Consider the following 19,371-nt stretch of genomic DNA (forward strand, 5'->3'; position numbering starts at 1 on the left):
GCGTGCTAATGTAGGGAGAGGGGTGGGGAATGGGAAGGGGGGTCAGCTGAGACACCCACTATGGCTGCGCCCATGCCAAAAATACACATAGCGCATCACAGAATCGGTCAATATGCTTCATAGAAACTGTGCAATAACTATTATTATTATTAGTCCACTACTTGAGTGCCAAAGCGGCTCAATTTTGAAGTAATTTGCATTTACACCTCTCTGCATTGCACTGAACCTACGTAAAACTAGTGCATCTAAGGGGTATTTATACAAGAATTCTCAGATACACCAGCTTCTTTTGCAGGAAAAGATTAGCAGAACAAAGTTAAGAGTATCTGAAGTGCCAAATGTTTCTGAACTAACAGGAGCAATACAAAACGCAGGATCTGCATGTGACATGCAAATGAGGGAAAATAAGTGTTGAAATACACTGTAGGTAATGAATCGACTGACCATCAATTTTTGGATACACTTGCTTTTTGGGATCACTTCTAGTGATCATAACTATGAAACATCTGATCCCTGTAACTACTATCCCCCTTGTTATAATGGACAATGAAAACAAATATTCCAGTCATAATAAACATGCCAATGAGTCATGTAGAAGCAGTACTACTGGTAATACCCAAGGGAAAAAAAATTAAATTATCAAAAAAATCTCGAAAACTGAAATAGACGGGCATACATTATGGATTAGAAACATGAATTACAAGTTTGCTTCCTCCATGGAATCTTAACATGTCACACTGGAGTTTTTTGTTCTTAGTCACTGACTGACCACTCATTTTACCCACAGTGTGCGATTGATGAGAAAGAACAGTTGAGTACCAGTTTCCTCGAAGCAACCAGAACACTCACAAAGATGTCCAAAGCTTGGAGGTTCTAATCACAGAGGCCATTCTCACTCAAAGAGCTGTCGAGAGCTCCACACCTGACATGATGCAAAACGTCCAGCCTCTCTCTTCACGTGATCCTCCACGGCTGCCTGGCACCTGTCCCGAAAGGTCCTTGCCACACCACAGGCTGCTACAGTGGACATTCAAGGGCCGAGGTCAGTGAAAGTTGAAGTAGTGGTCAATGGCAGCTGAGAATGCAGCAAAGCCTGCACAACCAACAACTCCTGCCTTAAGCCCCGCTGAAAAAAAAAGAGAAGAAAACAAAGATGCAAGGAAGGGAAGAAAAAAAAAAGAAGCAATACGAGACAAAATTTTTACTGGGTTATTGTGTGCTAATTCAAATGATCAGTTGCAAGAAAAGATCATTTTCATGAATCAGTAAGTCTTTGCTAAAACACAACATTCTGTAATATCCATTAAAACCATTCATCATACATGAATATATTTTGAGTCACATTGGCATGAAGAATTTCCTGAGTAAACTCATCAAGAAAAAAAAAATCCATCCTCTTAACAAATATTTATGGCTTAATAATTGAGAGTTGTTTTTACTTTAGATATAATCATTAAGTAGCTTACCTCTGTATCCAATGAGACCTCCAGTGATACATCCAGCCATAGGACTATTCTTCCAATCACTCTGTCCACGATACTATCAAATGAGTAGACACAAGAGACAGACAGACATGAAATGAAGTGAGTGAAAGACGCTGTGAACTTATCAAATTTCACTGCTTCAAAGGAATGTATGTGCGGAATGTATGTGATCAAGCACAATACAAGTTACACAAACTTATTTCATCGAGTAAAGTATAATTCTTCTCACAAAATATTTCAAAATCAGCTTAAAGGGATAGTTATAGTTTTGGTTTAAATGGGGTTTCAGGTTTCCAACTGTCTTTGTGAGATAATGAGAAACCTCATATCTTCGGCTGAGAATGGTAAGGGCGTGAAGTTGCCACTTAAGCCAGTGTTCAAGGCACCTTAACGCCCTTCTCATTCTCAGCCAACAATATGAAATATTATAGGGCATACAATTCTAGGAGGAATTAAAAAGTTTATTCAATAAAAATTGGTCTTGAAATGGCTGTTACTTTGCTTTTTCATATCTTAGCCATTTTAAAACTAATTTTCATCAAATAAACTCGGAATTCCTCATAGAATTGTATGCTCTTTAATATTTCATGAGTGGTTTCTAATTATCTCACAAAAACTTAAAATCTGAATCTCCATCTCAACCAAAACTATATATCTCTTTAATCATAGGCTCCAAGTCTAACATAGAGCATGAAAGCATCACTATAATGAACAAGTAGGTTATCACAAAATATACTGATATCTGAAAAGAGATAAATGTTAGCTTATCAACAAGTTAGTTTTCATCCCGCAATTCATCACAGTCATCAAGTTAAGTACTACACTGCCTAATGCTGAGAGCACTGTTGCTTATACAAGCCTTCACTTCTTCATTTTTTGCTGCTAATATTTGCTAATGCAGCTACACTGTCATACTCACTGATTCCACTATGCACTCTGTGCCAGCAAACATAGCACCGATCAGGGCAAAGTTCTTGGCGTGGAAGAAACACTGCTTGCCCATATCCTTGATGACATCCCGTGCCCTCTGCTTTGCTGCCAGCTCGGGGTCGATGGGATTGACGCTGGCTGCAAACAGTCCAATGGCCCCACCAAGTCCAAAGCCTGTGATATAATAAACACAAACATATTTTCACTTTTGAAAGATGCAGAATTTTCCAATTTTCCAAAGAGCATACCTTTCTCATGACAATGATAAATTCTTTATAATCTAAACACAGGTTGTTTCTTGGGTAACAGACTTACCAAGTGCAAATGGTGGGTACGTCACAACTGAAAGTTTTGTCTTCTACAATGCACTATGCATACAGCCCCCTTTAGCAAATAATCATTGGGTAAACAAAGCTAGATTTCTACTAGTATTCTGAGTGTACTTGCTGATTTTCATGAGGGGGACTCCTGCTCATGAGGCCCTCAGGGCAAGATGTTCATGAGGCCCCCTGTTCACCTCTCATCATTCTCACATCTGACATATAATTTTGTTGCTAGTTCCCACAGTGATTTTTCGTATCACACATGTCCACTCTCCATGATGAAAACAATAAAAATCTGTCTGTGCTTTTTTGACAAAAATGGAGTTTTAATCAAGCGATGTGCAGCGATCCACTGAAACATGGGTGCTACCAGGTATGTTCAATGCAGGGCTGCTGCACCTATCGGCCTGATCTGACTCAAAATTTTCAGCTGTGCACAAAAAAGCATTTGCGTTTCTACGTATGTAAATGTTCAGCTTTACCCTAGTAACAGTAGCCGGTATAGCAAAATAGCTGGCGGTCTAATTTTGGACGGTGTTCTGGGCCCCATTTCATAAAAACTTGATATGATAGCAACTCTTGCAGGAATGGCAATTGTCATGACAACGACAAGAATCCAGCTTCCTGATTGGCTGTTGCTATCGGAAGTTGCCATTCCAGCAAGAGTTGCCATCCCAACATCTTTTATGAAATGGGGCCCTAGCCAAATTATGGGCAGCTTGACCTCTGTATATCATCTAGAAAAGCACTCAGAGAGTGCAGACCTCCGCTAAGTCAGCAACTCATTTCCATAGTTGGCATTTTAACATGCTGCAATTTCCCAATATAGAAGCCCTTGTTTATGTCATAAGCAGAGCACCCGCTTTAGATTTAGTGCATATGTAATCCTCCAAGATGCACAGCCAGAACTCCCAAATTCATTGACCTTTATTGAATATCATATGCCAAAAGATCAAAAATTTCCTTTGAAAATCTATAAAAATTCCCTGATCACTACCAAAATCTAATCATCTGTTCCTCGTGCCATTATCAACTTTTCCTGCTTCATTTCTAGTTTCATTCAAATCCATTCAAAACTTTTTGAGTTATTTCACAAACAGACAAACCGATTGGCGATGATCACTAATTTTAACCTCCTCCTTCCTTCTGCTGGCCTTGGCGGAGGTAATTATCATCAATAATTTTTTATTGTCGTTTATTATCGACTTCTGACCGTGAGAAAGGAAAGCTCGGACACCAAGATACAAGTGGACATTGAAATAGGCGGCGCCAGCGAGCATCCATTGGTGACTGGGCATTATTGGCACTGCGATGATGAGCAGCAACGACCATGACGACCCGATGGATGGCTTCATCTTCGCTTCGCCCACGCCATGTCCACGGGCGCAGGCCACGGCCACGTTCGCCTTCGGTACTCACCTAGCACACCGCTGATGACTGTCTTGAAGGTGCAGCTATCCATGACTCGTTCTACCGTTTGTTCTTCGGGGGTTTTCGGAGGAAAAGGAATTCCATACTGTCGCATTTCTGAGTTGTATCTTTTCTTGTTTTCCCCAACTAATGCCTCCATAACTTGGAGCAGTCCAAGTTCGCTGACTTGACCTTCATTTTGTGTCGGTAACATCGACGAGGTTTCCCCATGTGATTCACTGGAAGCGGCCATCTTGCTTTCCTTTTGTACTACTGCCCTCAACGTTTAATTCCAAAAGCTTAAATCCGTCCGTAGGATTGTTAGTTTTTATGACATTATTTTTTTTTTTCATTCATTCTGCTGAATCACCCATAGTGAGTGCAATTACGTATCCAAGAAGTGCAGTAGGCCTAATAACTTTTGAAAAAAGTGTAGAGTTGACCTGATATTTTTTTTCATATTTCGTTTCCCGAATCCGTGTGCGAATTTGAATCAAATGTATCATATCTTCAAAAGTAATGACATTAATTTTTTAAATCAAAGAGGTTATGATAACAAATAGGCCTTGAGTATTGTACAAAAATGTAATGAATTTCATATTGTTTTGTATTGCACTCAAGAGTGAATGTCTGAGGGTAGCAAAGCAAAGTGATCATTGCAATCTATTATCATATACAATGTACATTATATAATAACACCGTAAATATATAATATAGGCCTAATTACAATATATAATATACAGTCTATATTCTTTCAATACAAACGCTGTCCCCATGCTAAGGAGCTAATAGTCGCTGCAAATAAAATCTCAGTGCAATCTTCGGATTTTTAAACAAGCCAACGTAGGGTCGTAAACATTATTTTAACACATTTCAAAATAAATGCAGATTATCAGTTCTGCAAACATGGATGTGAGATTCAGAACAACTGAGTAGTCGACCAGTGTAGATTAATTGTCAGTGCTTGTGGCAGTGTCTGTTAATAAAGCTCTATCAGTAGAATTATGTTTGAGTCTGTTCAAATTTGTGTCGTGGTTGTTGTAATTTTTACGACTGTCTTATAGCTGTTTTGCACGTAAAGAAGTATAATATCTCACAGTGGTAATCGATTCTTACTAACAAATCAACGAATTTGACCCAAGGCCTATCATGGCATGGATAAAGAGAATTAAGTTGATCTTGTGTTATGGAGAATATAGAGAATTCTGGCGAGGGACGATAAAAAAAAAGGTTGATACTATACATGTATTGGTGATGTGAGGTTTCGATCGCGGCTAGACACAAGTGTGATTATTATTATTTGTTGTTGTTGTTGTTGTTGTTGTTGCTGTTTCACACATTCTGTTGTCGCTCGTGTCTTTTGTTCGCAGCGGCAATACTAGAGCTCTTTCCCCCACTATTCAATTCATTCAATTCAATTCATTTATTTTTCATTCTTCTTTTGTTCCAGCAGAGCACAACACAGAATGAATCAGGAATTATATCACAAACGTATACATTCAATTTTGCAAAGGATAAATGATACAAATAAGGATATATGCATGCATACTTGCCAAAAAATACAAAGTTATGTTTCAGCTGAGAAAATAAAAAGAATTGAGAGGTCCACTATAAGGAAGCTAGTATATTGTGAACCATTCAAAGGAAAATCTTATGAAATGCTTACTTGCATATACTTAGCACAAATGTAATTTAAGACAAGACGGAACAAAAACACGAGACACACAACAACAGCATGACACGACTTGACAGAATGGATTGAAAAAATGGAAGAAAAGAATTGAGTATATGAATATAAGAACGACCCAAGTCCAATTTTTGGCCAAATTCAGTTTGACATGGGAAATTGTATAGCTTATGCATGGACTCATCTTGTGTGTAAATGATAAATCCTAATTACCCCCGGAAGTGCCTGAAATGAATGAGTTCAATCTTATATTAATGTAAGAATGAAGGCCTTGGGTCATTCTTACATTCATATAATAGCGCCCTCTCTCATCCTTCTCCCATCTCTATAGCAGAATATCATGTATATGAATCAAAGAACGACCCAAGTCCACCACACAAAATGGCCTCTCCACAATTAATGTAAATGTTAATTGTCATTATAATATATGTTCTAATTTGTATATACAATGTTGCCTTCCCATCACAGTTAAATAGAATATTATTGGACAAATAAAAAAGATGATTTTTTTTTTTTAGTTTACTCGAAATGATCTTCCATGGACTTGGGTCGTTCTTATAGTCATATACTCAATTACGGAAAAAAGAGAATGCCTATACACGCTGAACAAGGAAACGGAAGAGGAAATTGAAGAGGTGCTTCAGACAGCTGGTGGCTGCACACGGCCGTGCAAGGATTATGATGGCTATTCCTTTACTATTGAGTAAACAATGTGAATATAATGGCAAGCGAATAATAATGATGAAGTCTCCTTTGGTAAAGGATCATTATTATGATTAGGGTTCACATCTCTATGCACATCAGCACAAAGCAAGTCAGTGGTCAAAGAAACATTTCAGTGCTTAAAAAGAATATTGCTGCAGCTCTCGAGTATAAGAGAAATAGAGCACTATACAAAATCAATACAACCCTCACTAAAAATCGAAAAATTGAAAACCAACAGGACGACTTTAAGACCAACACACAATATAATGTACGACAGAACTTGAGAATTTATTGTTAGTAAAATACCAACCTATATCTGACGGCATAACAATGAATAATAAATCAAATAAGCACACATTGTGAGTAGCAAAAGGTATAGGCCTATGAGTAGTATAGGCCTAGACAATAAATGAAAGAATGCTTTATGAGTGTAAAATCCGATTGTCTTTTTAGTAAAAGTAAATTGCTGCCATGCTGCCATATTATGTAATATCAGTCATATAAAAATATCTCGGGTTATTATCATAGTACAGTGTATACGTATTGGTATACGAGATAAGAGCATCATATACCCAGGGACAGTTATCCTGCCAGCCCTTATGGAAGTCACATGGTATTAATATAACAATACCTGAAGGGCCCCGTTGCTAGAAACTTTGCGTTTAAACGCAACTTGCAACTGATTGTCACTGGCCAATCAAAATCATTGTTGCCTGCATGTCTTCTTAATAGGGCAGACAATGAGCCAATCAGAATGGTTGTTTCAAAATTAGCAATTATTTGCAATTGATTGCAACTTTCTTGCAACGGGGCCCGTTGGAGCCTTGTGGACATGGATTTTGAATGATTTGAATGAAAGTTATTTGACATGTATACAGTGAACTCAGCCCTGTTCTTTGTTTTTGATGGATCCACTTTACAGCCACTAGACTTTGTCCGATACACTATAGCCTTTTATCAAGGCCCTCTCACTGTATGGTGAAGAGAACCCACCCGAGTGGGATTGTGTCGCGCTCGACTGGGCTTGCTTCACTTGCCCGTTACTGCGAGAGGGCCTTGAAAAAAGGCTATATACAATAAAGCCTTATAATCAGTTGGAGTACCATACATCTTGCACTCTATGACGATGCTCTGCAGTTACAGAGAACTCTCCCATACTCTCTAAAGAAAATCGAGTGAAAATTTTCACTCTAAAAAGAGTGAATACAAAAAAAAGGGTGAATTTCGAGTGAAATTGGAGTAAATTTTGAGTGAAAATGCTCATTTTCACTCATTTTGGAGTGACGTCAGGGATCACTCGAAGATTTTGAAGTGATCCCTGACGTCACTCCAAAATGAGTGAAAATGAGCATTTTCACTCAGAATTCACTCCAATTTCACTCGAAATTCACTCTTTTTTGTATTCACTCTTTTTAGAGAGAAAATTTTCACTCGATTTCTTTTAGAGAGTAGATTTTTCCCAATGTTATTTGACCAACTAAATTTAATACTTTCAAAAGCTATAACAAATGATTATTTTAAGAAATACTCAAAAGACATTGTTGCAACTAAAAACCATGTAACTACAGCGTGTAGGCCTATATTGCACACACACACATGCACACATGCACACACACACACACACACACCATTGTAAGGCTACTGCGCAAAGTCAATAACACTTTATACATAAAAATGTGGTATAGTAAGCAATTTCTGACATTTGCAATGCTTGCCAGTGGCATGCTAGCCCAGTATACAATGATAACAATATACAAGCAAACACCTGTATCAGTACTTTTTAATAAGGAATCAGTAAAGAGGCATATTTTACTTGGTCTATTATTTTGTTTCATTTTAACAATGTGGCGTTGAAATGACAGATGGTTTACTAGTGGTATGTATAGGCCCTACGTGACAGCTGTAACAAAAATATGCTGGATACATGTTACAATAAACATAATCTTTCAGCTCAAGTGCCAAGTGCAGTTGAAAGACTGGTATATTATGTACATTCCAAGTGGAATAAATGAAAACTGTCGTCAGATAAGATAGATAATTATTCTAGGATAGTTTCTAAATATATCGTTAGTTTCTCATGGCCTTTACAGACTTTGAATCATGAGACACAATTTAAGTATGCGAGCTGAACTGCAAAATAATACATGGATTGCCTTTTTTCCCAATTCCCACAACATACGGACATCCATAAAAAAAAAAAAAACTTGAATAACAATAATTATAAAAGCTAGGTTGACCCAAACCTCTCTCAAAGGACATTGAGCAGGGGCGGATCCAAGAATTCCGAAAAGGAGAGGCGCCTTTACAAGATTAAAGGGGGCGCACCCCCCCCCCCCATCATTTCTTTTTTCTTTCTTTTGTTTTAACGAAAAATAAAGAGGGGGCGCGCGCCCGGTGCGCGCCCCCTCTGGATCCGCCACTGTTGAGTATTTTTGCACAATGTAGAAAGAAGAGAATGAGAATGAGATAAGCGAGAGGAAAGAAGGGAGCCAGAGGAGAACCAGGGAGGTGACGTCTCACCTCCCTGCACACACACACACACACACACACACACACACACACACACACACACACACACACACACACACACATAATTAAGTATATTGTTCAGATGACATCTTTCATTTTCAATGTCCGCTATTTCAGAGTCATAACATGGACAAGTTCTCGCATCCAAGTGAATCCACGCCGTCGGAATCTCGGATTCTTTTCCAGATTTTCAACATCGGACAGCAGTTCTATAGTAAACTTTTCACCTGAAGAACAGAAAGACAAGCATAAACACACTTTACAGCAAGTCTTCAAAGAGCTTTCGAACCATACCCCGACAACACCCAGACAATATTTTAGCATCCTACCTCTCGACGCTCCACGCCGAATGTTGTTCGGACGCCGTCGGAACTAACGTATACCTCTGTGCTCATCTGCGAAAATATACATTGTATAAAGCGAGGAATTTTGTTCTCCGGAGGTTATCCGAACGTTGTCGGAACAACAAAGGTTCGAAAAGTTTTGATAAGACGGATTTTGGAAAAGTTAGAATCAACAAAAATGATACCACACATTAGAAAATAAACCGAGGTAAAGTCAATTTTAAAACTAATTGGACATTATAATACTGTGGTAACTCGATTCACTTGCTACATTTTGTGTTCGCCTGTCGCAGGCTATTATATTTAAGTTAGTGCATGCCACCAAAAATTCAATTCAATTCAATTCATCCTGTTTTCATTCTTTTTTCCAACAAAACATACCAAAGTAATTACTAATGATCTCAGATATATACATTTGATTGTGGAAAAAAAATGATAGTTAACAAATAATAAAGATAACGAAACCGGATCGCATAATATTTCTCTAGCAGTGTTTCATTACATTATAATGCACCAGCTTGCTTTGGTCTGTTTTGCAGATGTTTGCAAAATATTCTTCTTATTCTTATTCTTCTTTCTCTTCATCTTAGTCAATCTTACACATGTCTTAGACAATTATAGTGTATGTCAATCAATTTAGGTGTAGATGTACACTGTAAAAACATCGGTGTTAGATTTAACACCACGGGTGTTAAATCTAACACCGATCAAACTTCAATAAAGGACCACACCCACAGGTGTTGAAAATGCACTGTGATGGTGTTGAAAAGTGTTCACCTGACACTGCGTGGTGTTAATTTGACACTGTACTGGTGTTAATTAAAAAATGACACCACATGGTGTTGATTTGATATTTGTTGGTGTTAATATCAGTGGTTTAACACCCGTCCAGCTTCAATAAGAGACCACACCAGCTGGTGTTACTTTGGTGTAAATTTATTTTCACATTTTTTCAAAAATCTAGTATTTCAATGTAAAATTCTTGATCGTCTTGTTTAAATTAAAAATCAACAAGAAGTGCAGTTACTAAGAAACTCTTCAAAAAACAGTTTAAAATTTGGAAATGACACCCGGAGGTGTTAATTTAACACCATAAATGAGCACCAAAAATTTAACACCAGCTCGGTGTTCACTATTTAACACCGGACTTTTTGCAGTGTACATAGATACACGAGTGTTTTTGAACCTTTATCAGTTTGATCCGTTGTAACCATTCAGTGATTGACTGAGTTTCGTTTACTTTGATCCTTTTCATACTCACCATAAAGCCTCCTTAGATCTTCAGTTGTCACAGCGTGAGGAGGTCCTACCATTAGGAGGTGAAAATTAATCAAAGAGCGTCAATGTTATATTATGTGCTATTATGGATGAATCTAGCTGTCTATTAACGTTTTAGATAATGGTTATACAATATATCTGTTATAAAACAAACAAATAAACGAGCATATTAATTGTAGAGTGCATTCCCGTTATACAACGAACAAATTCTGGATTTAACGTAAGTAAAAATAAGATTAATTTAGGTAAACATAAAATTTAAGTAAAAATTAATGCCGCAAAATTATTCACTCTATGTTTTTATTGCTTATTTCTTTGGTTAATGCATGGTTATGACGAAATTTCGATACAACGAAAGAAAATGCCGGTCCCGAGGACTTCGTTACATATGTATAGATTAATTGCAGAAGTCCACTGTATATCAATAGGCCTATAGGATTTCCAGTTCTGGTAACCTCCTTACAAACATGACTGGTGATGCCAGCTACACATGTTTTAATAATCTATAGGTCTATTCATGTGCAGTCATTAACGCCATGTTCACTGCGGTAAATGAATGGGATTCAATAAGCTTTAAAATTCAGCCCAACTCTTTCCAGATTCGAATGCTTATTGAAGCACCTTTTTTTTTTTAAGTTAGTCATGACTTAGTACTATTCTCCTTCTTGTCCCTTCTTCTATCCTATAATGTATAGTACTGCATGTGTGTGCGTATTGTGTGTTGGTTGTGAGTTCGTGCGATGATGTCTAGTTCATTTTCGTGACTTCACACAGAATTATTTGTTATAAAATATGTTGCGATTGTAAATGCAGTGTATTCATGTATAAGCATTCACAAGATGCTTTCAAAGCTGCATGCCTAGCTGATATTGTAAACGCCAATGTGATATAATTTTTTTGTGTTATTTGGCCTAATGAAAAGCCTTAATTGACCTCAGGCAGTGTCGGGCAATTGTGCATAGATACTACCAGGAATCTTTTGCAAAGATCTTTTACAAAAGATAGAAAATACCTTTTCGTTCTTTTTCTTTTCTTCTCAAAACTAAGCAGGTGAGTTTTGAGCTGACATCATAATATCAAAAATTTTCATATTTAGTCTGCAAGAGTGTATGTACTGTCAAGTCTCTTCCTGTTCTATATTCTTCTACGGTAACCATAGAACTGGTACTTGCCATACACCCTGTATGTAGTAATAGTCTGACTATAGGATCTCTCGATCTATGAACTCAAAGTGCCATTGATACTGAATACAACATTGTTGCTGGTGGTTGAGAAACAGCGAAAGCAAGATATCAAGAATAGTGACTATGACGAGGATTAGCAATTTTATAAGGAGTATGAAATAAAGTCTGAAGCCCAATTCATCAGAAGATTTGCGAACATTGCATGATAAAAGAAAAAAAAAATGCAGTTAAGATGTATCAACACGATCAAGCTGAGTTACTCAGTAGCTGTTTAGTTGGTGCCCAACTACAGTGCTTACAACTAGAAAACATTGTGTGTGTGTGTATATATGCATGGGCGGATCCAGGAATTCTGTAAAGGAGGGGCGCAACTAATATTTCTGGTGCCACTTCCGGGTTTCATTCCATTTTTTTTCTTTTTATGTCTTTTGTTTTTAACGAAAATAAAGGGGGGCGTGCGCCGGTTGCGCCCCCCTCTGGATCCGCCACTGTATATATATATATATATATATATATATATATATACATATTATATGTATATATATATGAATAGTGATATACTGCTTTAGGTAGTGATACCCTTATATTTTTGTATCATCTTTGCCCTCAATTTTGTTTACGTTATATTTGTGTTCCCAACAAACCTTTGTGATCTTTGACTTTCTCTGCTGGATCACAGTTTACAGTCACTAGAAGCATTCTTGCACCAGGTGAGAGCAGGGAAGATATGACCTTTGCATATCTATAGTAGAGAGAGAAAAAGATGACTCACACTTATCTTATACAAATTGTGTAAAAATTTACATAAATGCTCCAAAACTTCAAGGCACTGCCTGACATTGCTTCCACTTAAAGAAGAAGAAGAAGAAGAAGAAGAAGAAGAAGAAGAAGAAGAAGAAGAAGAAAACGAACTGCACTGTCCTATAAGCAACCTAAAACACTTTTTTTTTAATGTCGTTGTGAATATGCGTAATATATGCAAATTCATGTTAGAATTGATCCCACGTGGATGAACAGTTTGCGGAGAAAAGAGAGATCACATGGGTCGTATAGAAACAAAGTTAGCTCTTGTCGATTTCTCGTGTAACGTTCGGTGGTGACGCAGCCGGGATCCGGTGTCACAAAAAAATGGCGCTTGTGCTGTTGGTTACACCATCTCCTCTCTATACTGTTAAAATTAACGATACGAAGCTGCTTATGAAGAAAAAAAAAATCGTGGCTGAAAATAATAGTGAAAATTTATGAGTGACTGGATTCACTAATAATTATACTCATAGATTTTGGTGTTATAAGAATCAAACAATTTCCATAGCATGGTGATATTTTGTTCACATATCTCTTGCATGATAGACAAGCAAAACAATTCTGATACCTTTTGTATACAGGAGACGAGTGTCTTGTTCATCCTTTGAATATAGTCAGTCAGCAAAGTTAGACAACTTCTGTTACTGCATGTGTTAAAGTCTATGAACAACAGCTGTATAGGCACTATAGGCAAATTGCAAACTTATAGTGATAGTTGCGAATGGCTCACTATAAACTCCGAGGAGCTATTTCTCTTCCACCACGTGTCCAAAGTGTCCAAAGTGGAAGATCATAATAACAATATGTATGAAATGTTTATCTTTTTCCCCTGCAGATATCGTATACCAAAATAAGAAGTGAAATTCCTTGGACATGGATTATAACAATGTATAACAAGCCCTCAATTAGAGAACAATAACCACTGCAGCATTCATCATCGGCAAAAACATCATGAAGACTGGATGGAAGAGTTATTGAAATATTTCATCCTCAAGATAGGAAAGAAAGTAATTCAGTTAATATATTTCATGTGTTGTAGACTAATTTAGGACATGAGTGATCAGTGGCTAAAAGATGATGTTTCTTGGTCACTTAATGAACAGCTGACACAAGACCTCATCTTTCTGCGAGTTTCCCTTTGACATCTGCTGATGAATATGCGAGTGTTTTTGCTATAAAATGTAGCTATCCGACTAAAAATCAAACACAGAAACAATATGTAATTTTACTTTATGGCCAACAAACTATTACCAGCAATATATCCACATTGTCTTCAACATGCTCAAATGGTATCAAACTATCTAGCTCTTTTCATCAGTGAAAGCTAAATCTGACTAAAAACTACATATGATTGAATTATCTAGATACTTACTCTTTTCTGTCACATTCATCAACTGCCACCACTGAACCTCGATCCCATACGGCATCAAACTGTCCTAAGATATCCCTGTACAGAGCGAACAACATACAATCCTCCTGAACATGATATTACAAACAATACAGGAAAAGCTGTTTATTATAAGGTATGTAAGGTAACATTCCCCAATTCCTCTCACTTTGTGAAGTTCTAATTTCATGTATTCCTTTGGAAATTATTTCAGCGAAAAGTCACACACTCATGCACACAAAGAAAAAAAACAACAAATCTGGCATGGAACATTTTCCACACAGTCTTCGCAAATTGTTGCAGATCGCAGAGGATAACATTGTCTTCATAAATCCACCTACCAAACAGTATTGTGGAATGTGCGGCTATCACACAAAAATGAAAAATCTCTTCACATCATATCTTTATATAAAGGGAATAACAAAATGTCTCTCTAACTGTGTGAGAAAATAGATAAAGGAAAGAAGCCTGAGATTGATATGATCTGGACATCAAACAAAGTTGACATTTGATAAACATATACTGTAATAGGGAACTTCCAACAGAGATAGGATTATAATCACCTTGTAAGGTTGAACAAGTCAGACACGAATATTTTGATTCTGCCATCTTCACTCTGTTCCAAATGAAAAGAAGATACTGGTATACGGTAAGCAAACGCACGACAAGAAATATCATTTCGCATGGAAATAAAAGTGCTTCTCTAATGTGCTCCTCAGACAATTTATTTTGCTCTTTGGTTACTTCGTTCTGTGAAATATGATATCTAACTAAAACTTGCCACTCAATGCCTTTCAAACTTTAAAAACTAATAACATTGCGTAAGACAGAATTTGTTCAAAATATTGTGATTGGCATGCTCTGTTGTACATTCAAAACTAAAAAGCAAAAGTAATGGACCGCCTGCAAGTACCAAAAACAAAGAGGTATATAGAGCACATCTATTTGACACGCCTTTCTGACGCTGATCATCATTGATTATCAGTTCCTGAACGCCTTCTACTTGTATGAGTTGTATGAGTTGATGTTGTTTTAGTGACTGTGGGATTATTAAAAGTAGTGGTACATTTCCAATTTAATCGTATTACTATAAGACAAGGCCTATGGCCCTTGGCTATTAATAGCTCCTTTGCAAAACATACAATGATAACTTAAACTGCATGCCCAACGATAGAGTGACACTAATCAAGTGGCAAAAGTAATGAAGAAATAAAGGTTTTGTGGAATAGTGTAAGCATAAACACGGACAAAAGTTTCAGTATTTGTGGTCCCCTTTTTGATTTACTTACTTCGTACAGCTTCCCTCCTTCCACTCCGTGGATATCACTTTTAGTGTAGGAAAGCTTCTGTTCTTGGAAGAACTCCGTCACCGGTTGGTCGATGCCCTCTACGCCAACCACCTCATGACCTTGATCAGCAAACCTGTCACCGATCATTGGCCAAAATTTACATCTCAATCAGAAACAGAAAGAGGAAAGGGTTGATTTAAAGCACCACGTAGTCCAATTATACTGTCATTTGCAATGACAACCAGTGTAATGGTGTTATGAGAAAGAGATTCCGCAAGGGTTGAACATGATTTTAAAAATTTTGATATGATTTGACACAAATGGGTTAACACAATTATCGTATATAGCAAGTGTTGTGATTTTTCCTGTTTGCTCACTTCACTGGTAAAGTATGGTAAAAATAATGAATTTAGGCTAGACCCATCACATCAGCAATTAACACAGATCAATTTAAAAGAAAGTTGAAAACTTATTTGTTCTAAAAGTAAGACCTCTTCATAGGTCTTACTTAATTCCACTATTATTGATCTGACAAGTGTGAAGTCATTGTGTATTTGTTTTGCTTTGTACTTACTCTGTTTGTTTTGTTTGGTAAATATTGTTGATTTCTTGTATTTTGTAAATATCGTTGAAATGTTTTGTGCCTGTTTAGAAAAAGCGCTAAATAAATATTGGTTATTATATATATATATATTTATATATATATATATATATATATATATACACTTGGTGATTCTATCCTTCTATGAAGAGTGCTCGATATCCTCAAAGGAAGAGCTTTAGACAGAAGTATTGCAACAAGTTCACTCGGTTGACATCAGGTACATCCGTATTTTACTGCTACTCGGAGTTTCATGCCACCTTCATTTAGGGGCAATCATCAGGCAATGCCTGATGATTGCCCCTAAATGAAGGTGGCATGAAACTCCGAGTAGCAGTAAAATACGGATGTACCTGATGTCAACCGAGTGAACTTGTTGCAATACTTCTATATATATATATATATATATATATATATTTACATTATTATATATTATTATTAATATTATTATTATTATTATTATTATTATTATTATTATTATTATTATTGTTATTATTATCATTATCATATTGATTTCCTTAACTCCTTGAGTAGTCTGGATTTGTGTCTCATTTGTTCTCAAGCTACCTCTTCATTCATCATATTCTTCATTTTCTCCTGGTTCTACCCTCTATGTATTGACTGAATATTGTCTAATTTGATCGCTTGTTACACGCAATATGAAATAAAATCCTTTGAGAATATGAAAGGCAATTGCTAATTGTTGCTCCTGGAGAAGGTTCAGTTCTATTTATCATGATTTCCTGATTTATGTAATAATTACCATCGCCATCGCATATTTTCGTTAACTATAACATGAAATGAAAACAGTAAGAAAGTGAATGCAAACATCACGATCCTTATTTTGTACATCCCTACGTAAATAGCTCACGTTACTTACCATTTCAAGTCAACCGTTTTTCCACAGAGAGGTACAAAGACACGACTCTTGTCTTTTATCAAGAGCTTATCTTTGAACTGCACCAATGACCTATGAGCAATAAGTATAACAATATATAGGGTTACAATTCGAACCTTAGAAATCAATGAGACTTATGTTAACTCTATTCTGTTAATTGAGGGAGATTTACAAATTGAAGTTAGTTCTTTGCTCTGGAAGTTTATTTAAAGAATCATTGGATTAATGGCGGTATTAGTTTTATATCTATAAACTTATCTCACGAAATTTAAATCTACTAATCATCTGTATTCAACAAAGAAATCGAGTTGATTTTAAAAGTTTGATAAGGAAATGAGAAAAAATCCCATAACGAATAGTTCCGTTTTAGCTGTATTTGCCAATCATAAGTCCAGCTATGTGATTAAGTGTGAAAATACACGTCGTTATCGAGATATATGTCATCACTCCATCCACTCTCGTTTATTTTGTCATCGACGGTGTACAAGCGTTATCCTATACTGAAACCATGGAGGTAGAACTCGATCTTTTCTACCTCCATGCTGAAACTCAAGGCGTCACCGAGAAGTGTGATATAATTCCCCGTATTCTCGACTTCTTGGGTCCGAAAAGACAAGAAGGCAAGTTGTAACATCCCGTCTTCTCGGGGCTTCTCGGGTCCCATTGTGCGAGAAGACAAGATCCAGTAAGTCGTCTTCTCAACCGCATTTGTCGGGTTCGAGAACAGAGTTGTGAGATCTCGTCTTTTCCGCTTCTCATGTTCGAGAAGTCGAGATAGATTATCTGGGCACCGTTTCATGCAATTAGTTGTCAGCCCTGACAAGTTGTCAGTTTCTGACAATTTCAGCGAAATCCTATTGGCTTTGATCAATTGATTTGCTGATAAACTCTGATCACTGACTATTACTATGGTGATTGTCAGAGACTGGCAGCTTGTCAAGGCTGACAACTTTCATAAAACGGCTCCTGAAATTCTTGTATCTGATTGGCTAAGAGCAAACCGTACAGAATGTTTCATGAAATGCCCCCCCCCAAAAAAAAAAAAAAATCTCATATCTTCTCGCTTTTTTTTTTGGCTTCTTTAATCTCTCCTTCCGCCTTCTTTTCAAATATTCCTCCCAATGAGTGCACCAGACCGCCATTGAATATTCAATTCCTTAAAATGCAAAAACTCCTCGTGTTGGAGGGCCCATACTCGCCTCCCACGCTCCCATCCCGCCCCTTCTGAATATAGAACATAATTGTCAGTGTTCTTTCTCCAAGGACAATACGGCCATGTTATAAGAAGAATAAAACTTGTCTTGCCTGTTGAAAGTTCATATCATTCAGAACGCAGACAATGGCAGAAGAGTTGTAGAAATGATAGCCTACCAATTTTAAAACTGGAATGTGACTCACTCATTAACCTCCGTCTGATGGAAATCAATCCTACCGTCTGTCCACCTGTCTTCCCACACCTGAAGGCGGGCCATCTTCGTACACCACTTATCAATTCCAAGGGGTGTACCTCTATAAAGGCAGGGGGTTTGGTAAGGGTGTTTGAGTACGGGAGCTCCCGGGTATGCGTATTATCATAATAGGGCCCATACCGTGTACTTGGCAGTCATACCACATTGCTGTATGACATGGATCTTTATGCACAGACTGCATGAGTAATGTAATAATAGCGTGATATGACAACTATGTGTGTTTGCACATGTCAGGAAGTCCAAAGTTCATGCGTCCTAAGATTAAATCATAACTCAAATGTCTTTTGAGAGCACTGTACATAGCCTAACTTTGTGAATCATGGGAACTTGACAGTGAGACCTAAATGACATCGGACCTGGGGGGGGGGGGGGGAGGAGTATAGAGGTATAGAGAGGGAGAGAGTGGCAGAGAAAGCCATGGTCACCCTCCCCCCCCCCCGTTTGCAATAGATAGATAGATAGATAGATAGATAGATATATATATATATATATATATATATATATATATATATATATATATATATATATATATATACATCATATATATATATATATATAATTATATAATTAATAGATAAAAGAATTAAAAGAAAGATAATGAAAGGGGCGTGTGCTGAATCCTTTTTTTTTTGTGCTTTTTTTGCTTGTCAGCCGATAAAACTCGGAAGTGGCACGAGAAATGGAAAAATTGCAGGGGAACTTTTTTTTGGTCAGCTGATTAAACCCGGAAGTGGCAACAGAAATGTGTGTGTGTGCCCCCAATGAACTAAGCTAACAAACTTGAATTTAAAGGTTATTTTTTTCTAATTCTATCCCCCCATGAAATCCTGCCACCCCCCCCCCCTCCCCTTTGCCGGAAATGATGTTTTCAACTATATGTATATTGCTTATTAGGGTGAGAAAATTTTAAAGAATTAAGGGTCTGTGCTGGCGTCGTCCTTCTTAAGAGACCGTTCGGTTATAGGGTTAAGGGGGGGGTGGCAATAATTGAGGGAGGCTTTCCACACCAAACTAAAGATAATCACTGATTTAGCTGCTTAAAGAGATAA

At 37.1% G+C, this 19,371-nt stretch overlaps 2 protein-coding genes across 2 annotated transcripts; both read right to left on the reverse strand.

Moving 5' to 3' along the window:
• Positions 1–949: 949 nt before the first annotated feature.
• On the reverse strand, positions 950–4,400 carry LOC139732610 (mitochondrial import inner membrane translocase subunit Tim22-like). Its single transcript, XM_071643467.1, has 4 exons — positions 4,157–4,400; positions 2,404–2,588; positions 1,467–1,539; positions 950–1,126 (listed from the first exon to the last, which is right to left on the reverse strand). Exons 1-4 carry the CDS (start codon positions 4,398–4,400, stop codon positions 1,044–1,046), a joined length of 585 nt encoding a protein of 194 aa, XP_071499568.1. The 3' UTR covers positions 950–1,043.
• A 4,776-nt stretch (positions 4,401–9,176) lies between these two features.
• On the reverse strand, positions 9,177–18,325 carry LOC139732637 (probable thiopurine S-methyltransferase). The gene is made up of 7 exons (XM_071643494.1): positions 18,252–18,325; positions 16,836–16,925; positions 15,355–15,487; positions 14,629–14,681; positions 14,051–14,125; positions 12,519–12,616; positions 9,177–9,295 (listed from the first exon to the last, which is right to left on the reverse strand). The coding sequence occupies exons 1-7, from the start codon at positions 18,323–18,325 to the stop codon at positions 9,177–9,179; spliced, it is 642 nt and encodes a 213-aa protein (XP_071499595.1).
• Between the last annotated feature and the right edge of the window lie 1,046 nt (positions 18,326–19,371).

This window comes from Diadema antillarum, unplaced genomic scaffold, assembly GCF_040938485.1.
Source record: "Diadema antillarum isolate AM-2024a unplaced genomic scaffold, OU_Dant_1.0 seq00000441_RagTag, whole genome shotgun sequence".
NCBI lineage: Eukaryota > Metazoa > Echinodermata > Echinoidea > Diadematoida > Diadematidae > Diadema > Diadema antillarum.

What these genes read in the sequence shown, in the direction of transcription:
- LOC139732610 (XM_071643467.1), bottom strand. Translation starts at nt 4,400, where the DNA reads ATGGCCGCTTCCAGTGAATCACATGGGGAAACCTCGTCGATGTTACCG. An exon ending in AGTCATCAGCGGTGTGCTAG is followed by an intron (nt 2,589 to 4,156) that starts GTGAGTACCGAA and finishes ATTATATCACAG; the next exon opens with GCTTTGGACTTGGTGGGGCC. An exon ending in CAGAGTGCATAGTGGAATCA is followed by an intron (nt 1,540 to 2,403) that starts GTGAGTATGACA and finishes CTCATTTGATAG; the next exon opens with TATCGTGGACAGAGTGATTG.
- LOC139732637 (XM_071643494.1), bottom strand. Translation starts at nt 18,325, where the DNA reads ATGGCCCGCCTTCAGGTGTGGGAAGACAGGTGGACAGACGGTAGGATT. An exon ending in AAGGAGGGAAGCTGTACGAA is followed by an intron (nt 14,682 to 15,354) that starts GTAAGTAAATCA and finishes CATTTGGAACAG; the next exon opens with AGTGAAGATGGCAGAATCAA. An exon ending in GATGAATGTGACAGAAAAGA is followed by an intron (nt 12,617 to 14,050) that starts GTAAGTATCTAG and finishes TCTCTACTATAG; the next exon opens with ATATGCAAAGGTCATATCTT.